Source organism: Gadus macrocephalus, chromosome 15 (genome assembly GCF_031168955.1).
Source record: "Gadus macrocephalus chromosome 15, ASM3116895v1".
NCBI classification, from domain to species: domain Eukaryota; kingdom Metazoa; phylum Chordata; class Actinopteri; order Gadiformes; family Gadidae; genus Gadus; species Gadus macrocephalus.
Window position 1 is genome coordinate 2169409 of NC_082396.1, and position 11608 is coordinate 2181016.

The window sequence follows — 11608 nt, forward strand, 5'->3', positions numbered from 1 at the left end:
TATGACTAATGGAATTTATGTGTTTCTAATTCATTTGAAATTAGCTCACAATGCTACCGTTGAATAACTGTTACTTAAAGACGCTATCAAAGCTGCCATTTTCAGTCAAAGATATTCAATCACCATCCTTTCAACCATAAAGCGTCCACTGTGTAGGACGGCTGCCACAGTTGGTACAGCGCTACAGGAGCTCAAAAACATGTTCCCTGACCTTCAAGTCCTGCCTGTGCTCAGCAACCTACAGGCGCCATGGAGGAACCGTGAAGTCGTGCAAAGGTCACCTTCGACAATCAGAAACGTCGGCCCATTATGTGCTCCTAAGGCTTAAGTGCTGTGCTTTACATCCCTGGGGGATAGAGGTAAGTCATCTCACTGTGATAATATACGCTGTGGAACATTTACAAATCAGAGGGAGGGCGTTTTAAATACTCGTTCAAATGTTGCCCAGTGGGGTTGCACGTCCAGCCCAGTTACGCACAAGACGGGTACAGTTACATGAAGATGTTGGGAGACAAAAGCATTAACCATATACCGAATAGATCTCTTAGTGACAATACTGGTATTCCTGTTCAGCAGAATTCCTCGCAACTTTTAGTGACTCATCTTAAACTTTACAGATACAAGATCAAATTGAGCATGCTAATCAAACAATTTGATCATTAAATGAAACAAAAGAAACGACTGCAGTGCCTGCTCTGACAGGTGAGTCTCGTTGTGGGCGATGCGACACCACCGTAGGGCTTGGGTTTCCCGGGAGAACGTTGACACATCAATGATCATCAGTGGCTGCAAGAGGACAAGACAGTCATTTACAGGAAACGATCAAGTGCTTATCATCTCCTAAAGCTAGGGAAGGCAGTTTATTTTAGATGCATTTTTGGTCAAATTTGTTGAATTTCTCACGCCAACATGATAAATCAAATGCTCTGACAAAAAAATTAGGAAAAAATATCTGGTACCTGGTGCTGACTATTGCTTGCAATAAATCATTTCATTCAGCCCGAATGAAATGACTGGATGGCCAGCCTACAGTCAACCTACCTATCCCTACCTGCTTGCATTCTGTCCATGCCCTCATTGCGCCTGACTGGAGCCTTCCACAAAGCGGGATAGTCATGGGTATTTTGGGGGGGAGTTGCTTTGCAGACAGCCTGAAGGGAGTTTTTTGTAATTTCTTGCATGGATACTTTTAAAATTCGAGCTTACGCTGGCGGGATTCTCCAAATTGCCTTCCCTGGCTTTAACTTCGGACTAAGCTCCCTGGTCAACGCTGAGAGGACAGTGATCGATGTTGTGCAACATCTGCCTGGCCGTGTGTACAATGTCATTATGCAAGCGATGAAGTCATGCCAAGTCTGGCTGCAGAACCGCAGAGAAATCCCAGACCTTACCGTAACACCCAAAGGAAGCTTTTGTAATCGTCTTGTAATTCCAAATTACACAAGCTTCCTTTGAATGTTCCTCCCAGCGAACGCTGACGAATGACAAGCAGAAAGAAGGGTGCCATTTAATATCCTGTCCTTATCTCATTGGACGTATACTGCTATGAACAGGAACCCACCGAAAGGCATGAAGACTAAACACAATTACATTCTATATGGAGGGAAATGATTAAAGACTGGTAAGCGCTACTGCGATTAAGCCCTGCACCTTAGTTTGATAGATGGATCGATAGTGTCTTCTAAATGATTAATGATCACACAGGATAACTTCAAAACATTCTCATTCATTCCCTTTGAGGCTTTCAATGTACACATCTCCTCACTGCTATACATCACCCTCTGCATGTCCTATTGACTTGGCTGTCACACATGACACTGTGGGTAACTTACAAACTTAAACCACAACTTAACATAAGCTTACAACTCGGCAGGCTGCAGTGCGGAGCTACAATGGAGCAAGTTGAAGCGAAAACAGGAAATATTCATTGATATCAGATGACGTCTTTGAGACTATGTAGCCGGGCATGGACTTGCAGGATCAAAGGTAGAAATGGCAAGCCTGTATACATCAATGTCAATCGCTTATGGGTTTGAGGGAGCAGCCAGAGAAGCATAGGATGTGGAACTGTTTCCTATGTGATCACACGGCAGAGAAAGAAATGCCTGTGACTCCTGACCAGGGCCGTTGCTACAATTCCTGGGCCCCTAGACAAGATTTACTGATGGGCCCCCCTGCGCTGAATTGTTGACGGGGGGGGGGGGGGGGGGGTGGAAGGAGCAATTGTTGACCGGGTAGAACAATTGTTGACGGGACGGGACGGGGTACTATGGGCTGGTGATTAAATAATAATTTAAAATATTATTATTTTTATTTTTATTTTTTTTGTGGGCCCCCCCTGGGCTGTGGGCCCCCTGAATCGTCATCACCTTTCACCCCTTATCGACGGCCCTGCTCCTGACTGCTAGTTCCTATCCTTCTCATCTCACTCTCTTACTCCTCTCCTTCCTCCTCTATGCAGGTTTTCTGATTCTACTCGTAACAATTCAACATGGTTCCCTTTTTTTACTTTCACATGGAACATGATGGACACACTGGGTGTTCTGTAATCATGTGTCACACTGATTGGGGCGTGTGTAGGAGTGGGATTGAACTTTTGGCTGAAATGGAAGGATTTTGTAATCCTGGAGACCTAGAGTTATTACTCTGCCCTATAATTGGGCATGTGAGATATGTGTGTGTGTGTGTGTGTGTGTGTGTGTGTGTGTGTGTGTGTGTGTGTGTGTGTGTGTGTGTGTGTGTGTGTGTGTGTGTGTGTGTGTGTGTGTGTGTGTGTGTGTGTGTGTGTGCGCGTGCGTGCGTGCGTGCGTGTGTGTGTGTGTGTGTGTTAGTGTGCACATGTGAGATATGTGAATGTGTATGTGTGTTTGTGTATGTGTGCAGGTAAACATGCGTGTGTTTGTATGCGTCTGTTTGTGTGTGTTTGTGAGGGTTTTTCTCACAGAGAGGACAAGAGCAGGTTTTTTCTTTTAATCACATTTGTTTATCTAATATCTGTTTATGATGCCCACAATATTATAAAGCTACTGGAAGTGCTCAACCTTCACTAGATGTCTCCCCTCAGGTTTTGATTAGGGATAGCAAGGGAGCCGGGAGGAAATGGAAAAACAAAAACAGAAGACATATTCCTTTGAACTATTAATTTCGATTTGTTTAACTTGGAATCTTAGCCCTGAAGTCCACATTTTGAAACCTGCATTATCAGTCTGAAACATCACTGGGCTACCTAAGAAAAGGATTGCTCAAGCATCAATTGTTCTTCTTCCATCCTTCAGATGATACGGTGTACCCCAAGCTCCTATTGGAAGGCCTCCTATCATATTGAATCTGCGCGCTGACACAGCCCCAATGCTTTCTCCGGAGAAAGCACAGGGGAACGAAATGGAGCATGTTGAAATGGAAATGAGAACAGGGAGGCAATTATTGCTTCACATTCACCCGTTCATACATACATTCATACACCGATGGCAGTGCAGCTGTGCGGGGCAAAAGACAGCGCGTCAAGCAGTCTGGAGCAGTCAAGGTAAGGTGCCTTGCACATCGGGACTCGAGTTGGGTGGAGCCGGGGAGCATACCAGACAACCTGTACTGCCTCAGGAGATACTGCCGCACAAAGAAAAAATCCACGCCCGTTCTTCAATTTAGCATGAAGCCTGGTGTGACCCTGCAACAAATCAGATGATGTCACTATAGCAAAATTGGGATAAATCATCCTGTTAATAACTTTTATGGTGATTCACTTTGATATTGTCCATCTCCGTACTGACAGATCCAAATTGATTCCAAAAGGCAACTTTTAGATTTGGCCCGCAGGCGTAGGATTAATGCTCGGTGAAAAATTCGACAAAAATTAACAAATGTTTTAGTAAAGCCAGGAGAGACGATTGTTATTGTTTGATCACCCAGACCGTTATTGACCTTTAGGTATCTGTTTCCTGAATGGTATAACGCTAAGGCCGACCAGTTTCCCATCCAGCTTTCGTGATTTAATAAACAAATATCATGATAAACATCAAGAACACAGTCATTCTGCGCCATCCGGATGCCTAGTCTCTGGAATGTTCTGCCGGAGCAGATAAGTCTAGCAGCATGCAAGCAGCAAACAACTTTAAATAAATTAAAGCCTTGCTTCAAGGTTGGTTCTTTTCATTTATCCTTTATCTTTTCCTCATTTAATGTCATTTTGATTATTTGGTTCTCAGGCTTTTAATATATGCATATTTTTATTTGTATTAAGCTAAATTCATGCGTAGTTTATAGATATTTTGCAATTACTTTTTAAATGTATTATTATCAGTATTATCAAATAACGGAGTCTGTATTGTTGTTATTCTAATTCCTTTCAACATGCTGATCATTCTTCTGATACAGGAGCTTTGTAAGAGCAGATGCTGCTAAGCTGTACAGAATCTCACCGCTATTTACTCTTCAGCCCCAAGCTAAACGCAGAGGAGCGTAGGTGTTCTAAGTTCAGGAATAAGTAGGGTGTTAAGACTTCTTTAAAAGGGAATTCCATTTTTACAGATGGTACCATATTACATAGCAATGTGCAGCTCTATTGCACTCAAGTAATTGCATACATCTGTGCCATTTGGATGACAAATTTATGAAAATCTTCTTAAGACACACATTTCAAGCATTGGTGGCCACAGTGAGACTCAAACCCTAATCCTAAACGCCTAACTGCTCTACAGCTAAACAGGAACTCAATTAATAATTACAGCTTTCTTTGTTTCATTTTTTCTTCTTTCTTTCTGGTGGTGAACTTTGATCCGAGATTAGACACTTGGAAAACACACACCCACACATGCACACACGCACACACACACACACACGCACACGCACACGCATACACATACACATACACACACACACACACACACACACACACACACACACACACACACACACGCACACACACACACACACATACACACACACACACACACACACACACACACACACACACACACACACACACACCCAGGTGTTGGGTGGAGAATGGGTGTGGCTAGATATGTCGAACAGGTTTATGGCTGCCAGTGAGCAAGTTTCAAGAGCTATTTGCATGTCCGAACTAGAACCCACGCCCTCAACCGATAGAAGCTTCTCATGTCGAGACACTTCCTACTTTTATTTTAAACGCAGCTTCAGCCGCTCATTGCAGCGTGTATAAAGAATATGTGGACCCGGTTTCAATGGGATACTTTAGGAGCCTTCAAGAGGAGTTTTGCATAGTTCACAATCATGTAAGTTACTGCTGTAAAGCAAATTATAACTCCATTTCAAATGTATTTGGTTTTGGTGGTATGTAAACATGGTAACAGGTTCATAGCATTCCTTTCAAACTTTAATGTCCTGAAAGTATAGACTGAATAAATGAATCACAGATTAGACCATAGCAACACATGGTCCGTCTCAGAAATAGCAGTGTACAATATAGTGTTATAGGTTTGGCAGGGGATTTATTGTGTTTCAAACACAACTTTACATAAATAAACTAACTGGGACAGCTCTTTCTGCGTTATAGACAAACCTCTATGTGGAGTTCCAACACACAACAATGCCTCTTAATGCCTTAGGCTTTTGGAGATAACAGAACCTTTAAACTCATAAACACACACCCTGTAATAGGTAAAATATGCCTTTATAATCCCCTGAATACAAACCTGCCTTATTCAATGTTGCCATTATCGGTCCTATAATGGCAAAATGTATTACCATAGGTTTTCAACAAAATGTGGATACACTATGGGTGATTTGAAGTATGTTAAGTACCAAGTGAGAACTAAAAAAACAAATAAAGCTCATTCAAAGATGAAGTTTGTGTTCATCTGTGTCTTGTAATACTGTGTTTAAGTATATTTAAGTGGTGGTCCATCCCAGCTACGACATAATACAACCATATTGTACAATATGATCCAGGAAAAGCACCTCCTCGGCAAATATTGTCTACGTGCTATCATCGTATCACGGTCATATATGCCTCATCATTAGCGAGAGAAAAAAACTCTCCTCGTCGGTTCATGCATTGTAAAAACTTGGTTTTATATGACTCCTCATCATAAACTGTTTATCTCCCTCTGGCTCTTCAGCTCCCGGTCCTCGCGTCACGATGACTTCCCAGCACCTGTCCAACCTGTCCTCTCTGAAGGGCGAGTTCCGACCGGAGGACCTCATCACGCCCGTCTACAAGGAGGCCTACCGCCTGGCCATCGACCAGCTGCTGAGCGGTGGCCGGGACACGTACCGGGAGTTCCTCAAAGGGGAACGCGTGGGGAGCTTCCTCTCAGAGGAGGAGCTCCTCTTCATCGCCGCACACGTGCAGAGGCCCCCGCTGGCCTCCCCCCAGGCTGAAGACGTCCGTCATGTGCCGTCCGACAGCCACTCCTCCTCCGGGACCTACTGGCCCATGCAGTCGGACGTGGTGACCCCGGACCTGGAGCTGGGGTGGCCGGAGGTGATGCACGAGCGGCTGCAGACGAGCGTGGAGCTGCTGCACCACCCGCCGCGACAGAACAGCCCCCCCATCAAGGAGGTCATACGCAAACACATCCAGGACGCCAGACAGGTGACTGCGTCATGTGGTGTGCATGGAGTGTTGACTGTAGGGTCTGGGTTCCCCCCCACCGACCCTGTCACATTGATCCAAGGGACCCCGGCTCAGAGAGAGCCCCCTCCACCCCCCCTCACAAACACACCTCCCCCCGCCGCCTCTTACACGATGCGTCACTCGACCTTTGTCCCCAGAGGCGGTCTTACACTATATTTGTTCTGCCCCTCTTCCAGTTAAAAGGAGTAAGTGGGTGGGTTTCAAGCGTCACAAACTGGTTTAGCAACTTGACGTCATGGGATCTGTGTGTGCAGTGGCAGTAGAAACATGCCTCGGTGGAATCTGTCCAAACAAATCCCTGCCAATATTATTCTCTGATTTGGGCCCACAGCTTGTCAGATGATGTCTCAGACAGTCGTGCCCGGCTTAGCAGGTTGAACAGACATTCTTGTATTAATTATTCTGACTGGCTTGGGAAACAATGTTGAATCCACTTTTGGGCGTTTCTGCAAACACACCCTAACACTCCTTTTATGACATTTATATAGAAATTATTGAAACTAATGTCTAGTTATGGTTGCGTCGTTTGGAGTCTATTATCTGAGTAAATACTCAATGCGTCATTGTATCGTTGTACTGATGACAACGTACATTTGAACAATGAAAACAATCTTCTATTCTTAACGTGTTCGTTATTCTGGATTAGCTCCGATCTTGTTGCAGCTTGTCTCTTAAGTAAGGAAGGAATCCTGTCCTACCTCGCAGGAATATATAGTGTATACATCCAATGGTAAATGACGCAAAATCTGTCCTCTAAAATGCATTCTCTCCCTTTGCAGGTCATTGCGATTGTGATGGATATGTTTACTGATATAGATATATTCAAAGAGATGGTGGATGCGGCGGGGAGAGGTGTTCCTGTTTATGTGCTTCTGGACGATCTCAATCTCAAAAGTTTCCTCGCAATGGCTGAAAGTCAAGATATAAAAATTCCACAGCTTAGAGTAAGTGCAAGTATATTGCTTTTACTGATAATTCATGTGCTTCGTTGATGTGTTTGATATCTTCCCAGTTCAAATTCAGAACAGCATTTCAAAAGGAAAAGGATTTTAAGATAAAATCCACAATGTTAATTGAATATGATATTGAACGGGTTTACTCCTTGTTCTCTTTTCACACAGCGATTGAGAGAGAGTGAATATTTCTTAAAGAGTAACCGCTCAGAGTGGAAATAGACTTCCAGTCTAGTCTCGTTTTAACTGGGTGGTAATTACTACATGGCTGTCTAACGATTCTAACACACCTTGTGAGTCAATGTTGAGAGGTTCAATCAACTCTTTTTGAGAATTACCGGACATTGTATACATATGATAGTTATTCCTAATCTCTGTTGATGTCGTAGGCTTCCGATGACAAAATAGGGACATATTTTATCCATATACTCACTTGATATTTTCTTTTTCTTCCGCACCGCAGAACATGAGAGTACGCACGGTGAGGGGACACGAATACCTCACTCAGTCAGGGGCTAAGTTTCACGGAGCAATGAAGCAGAATTTCCTCCTCTTTGACTGCAAAACAGCAATCTATGGCTCCTACAGGTATGTGTAATGATAGACCCGGAGGAGGGGGGTACACTCAGTCATTTGGGATCTCCTTCACCTTTACAAATAAAAAGGAATGTTCTAAAAGTAAGTAATTAAGGTAAAGGTACACCTTTAAAAAAAAAAAAGTTTTTTTTTTTTTTTTGATTGATCCCTACCGTGCAATAGCATTTCTGGACAAATAACAGTCAGAGCACCCCTTTGATATGGATGACTGCTTATCCTAATGCACTCATGACAACCCACTGACGGTCCTTTATGTTTATCCATAGCTTCATGTGGTCCTTCGAGAAGATCAACCTCAGTATGGTGCAAGTCATCACCGGCCACTTGGTGAAGTCATACGACGAGGAGTTCCGGACACTCTACGCCCGATCGGCCGTCCCAGAGGTTCTGTGCCCGGTACGTCTGCCCTGTGCGCCCAAAGACGTGGCGAACGGCAGGCCCGTGATGACATCGTACGTCACCAGCCCAAGCAACATGTTTGAACGCAAGAACCACTTGAGGCACACTCTTGACGCGACCCATATGAAATCTCAGATGGAGAGGCAGGTGAGCAGGAAACTTCCCGAAGAGAGGATTTATGAAGAGCCGATCGAGCACATGCCGCTGAAGGACTACAAGTCGGGGGGCTTTAACCACACGCCCCAATTGAACCCTGTGGAGATGTCAAACTTCCTCAAACGACACAGCTACGCTGCTGGGGACAGACACAACAGCCCTCAGATTCCACAGAACCAGAGGCACGGGGCCAGCAACTGGAACATCCCTCGGGACACGTGCCCCCCTCTCGACAGGAACAACCACCCCATGATGGACGACTTCTCCCAGATGCAACAGATGTCCAGAGGGCAGAACGTGCGTCCGTCACACAATGACAAGCATCTCCTTTCTGTGCAAGAATACATGCCCTCTCTGGAGAACACCTCAAAGTCCTTCATGAGAACGTGGAGGATAGAATCGTACCTGAAACACCCTGACACTTCCTTTACTGATACTTTGGACCAGTACGAAACAGCTGACACTAGACCGAGCTCTGTGCTGCCCTCGAGGAGGCGGGCCTCCCTGGTTTTTAACTCCACGATTCCAGAGCATTCGGAGAATCACCATTATGTAAATAACTCGTCGACTAATCTCTCTGGCAACCTGAGCCCTGCACCGCACTACTCTTCAATGCAATGGGGAACAGAAGAGGGTGACAGAAGGCGAAACTTTGAGGAATTTGAAAGGCAAAGCCAACAGAAGTTGGATAACACCAGGGATAACGCTATATATAACGCAGACAAGATTTCACAGAATTCCATCTATGCAAGCCTTGGGAGATCCAAAGGGAGGAAACTCCCAGACATTTCGACAGACAACTGGGATAAAAGACACAGTGTTGCCGACCCCAGGAACAGTGAGTTCAGAAGTCCCTATGAATCCCCGAGTCACATGTATGGGAGGCACATGGAGAGAGGCCCAGAAAGGGTCCCTGCACATTACGGTCATTATGGGTCAAGTCTGAATGAGGACCAACGCTCAGTGTCTCATTATGACGTCAAGAACTTTGTGGACATTCAGAAACATCCGTGGCAGGAGCCACCATCTAGAACTGTGTCCGCGGCCGCCCTTGACGGAGAGAGCAAGGGGGAACCGTTTATACCCACTGAGAAGAACCAGAAGCATTTTCTGAAAAAGAGCACCATGAAGATTAGGTCTTTGCTCAACATACCGGAGAAAAAAGAAGCCCACTATTCGCAAAGCGTCGAACAACTCAGTTTGAAATCAGGTCACAGCACGGACACTTTAACGGCCGAGGACGAAGAACAGCGCTCTCAAATTCTCCTCGGTCGAGATCCTCAGCGTCTTGCATTTCACCATCACAGGACCTCTGCAGACAACCCAAAGAGCCGGCTGACACAGTCCTGCGGTAAGCCGTCAAATCCTCGTTTTAACGTCGAGGAGCACCGGCAAACCTCTGCGACCAGCGCTTTGTCTTCGAGGATGCACCAGCAGAACTTGCTATCTGAAGCAAGGCTTAGGGCCTGCTACGAAACAGGGAGCCCGCACGACGACGCGGTTTTCGAAGACCATCTGAAAAGCAGATTTGATTCACGCCGGGCTCCTGAAAGAAAGTATTCTTCACATCGTGACCCGTCAGGACCGGCTGGTGCGCCGAAGGGTCCCGTGTTGAATGAACATCACCATAGTCGTACTTCCCATGGTCACCATGAAAATAAACTGGGTAAATTCATTCAAAAGATGGGTAGTTTAATCAACAAGAAATAAGTAACATGGGTTGGCCGACAGGAAGCATTTGAACAAAGGGTGATTTTCGTATTTTCGGTATAACTGTTTCAATTTCCTCCATCAGAAGAAATAAGATTAAATTGCACATCTGAGTGCTTAAGGTGTTTATCGTTTTGAGATCTTATCAACAGTGTTAATGTTATGTGCGTTTACTCTAAAGGTGCATTTGGATATACATACTTTCAATATGTTTGGTTTCATATAGAAAGGTTATTTAAGATGTAAATAAGCTTGCTTGCTCAATTAGCTATTGTCCCCAGTATGAGAAAATAAAGCAATGGAAAGTAAACAAGATAATGATGTTGACGTGTTTTGGACTATTTTTTTTTAATTTTCTTCGTGTTTATCACAATGGTCTTTATATGCAGAATATTTTTGCAGCATTATCTTTTATAGATCCCTTAGCAGCAATGCATTCCAGACAGAATGACCACCAATGAATAAGATAAGATAAGATAAAAGATACAACTTTATTAATGTGGCTTATTAAAGTTTCAGTCTTTCAAAACCTGTTTTGTTTCACTGACCATTTCTTGGCTGTCTCTATTAGACGACACTAATACCATGTAATCAAGAGCAACATATAATTAGCCAACTCATAGAAACAGTAGTTCATTATGTTGACCTTTTCCGCTGCAAATATTGTTAGCATGTTATCATTGCACCATAGGTGGGTTCACGACATCCTGGTGGTTCGAGAAGGGGGCAGGGTATTATATCATCATCGTTTTGCAAATGAAGATACAAGACATATAATGACTACCAATGTTCTTTGCGATTAGGAAATATATTGTTTCCTAATAGTGTAAATCCGTAAGGAAATAAAGAAACGAACCGGAGAGAATATAAATGACTTTTTATCAATCCTCCATCAAGTTCTAGATGCCTGTCCGAGAAAGACTTTCTGCAGACCGTGCCTGTGATGGTACATTAGACCTGGTTCCTACCTGTATACACGGATGGGTGGACATTGCCATTCACCCCGTTTATGACAGAATTTACCCTAGTTCTCAAGAAGTGTCAGCCAAAGAACAACTCATGGATAGACACTGGGATGGAACCACTGACCCCAGCGCGGCCCCCACATCAAATGGTCCAAACCGCCACTCTATGCTTTTCATGAATAACGTACAGAAGAACTATAGTATGTTGGCATTAA

General features: G+C 44.3%; 1 protein-coding gene across 2 annotated transcripts; it reads left to right on the forward strand.

Moving 5' to 3' along the window:
* Positions 1-1462: 1462 nt before the first annotated feature.
* On the forward strand, positions 1463-10961 carry fam83b (family with sequence similarity 83 member B). 2 transcript variants are annotated; one of them, XM_060073096.1, is made up of 5 exons: positions 1463-1621; positions 6096-6571; positions 7393-7557; positions 8030-8154; positions 8430-10961. In XM_060073096.1, exons 2-5 carry the CDS (start codon positions 6116-6118, stop codon positions 10426-10428), a joined length of 2745 nt encoding a protein of 914 aa, XP_059929079.1. In that variant the 5' UTR covers positions 1463-1621; positions 6096-6115; the 3' UTR covers positions 10429-10961. The 2 variants fall into 2 exon arrangements, with proteins under 2 accessions (XP_059929079.1, XP_059929078.1); XM_060073095.1 differs by lacking the exon at positions 1463-1621 and adding an exon at positions 4827-5249.
* The last annotated feature ends 647 nt before the right edge of the window (positions 10962-11608 follow it).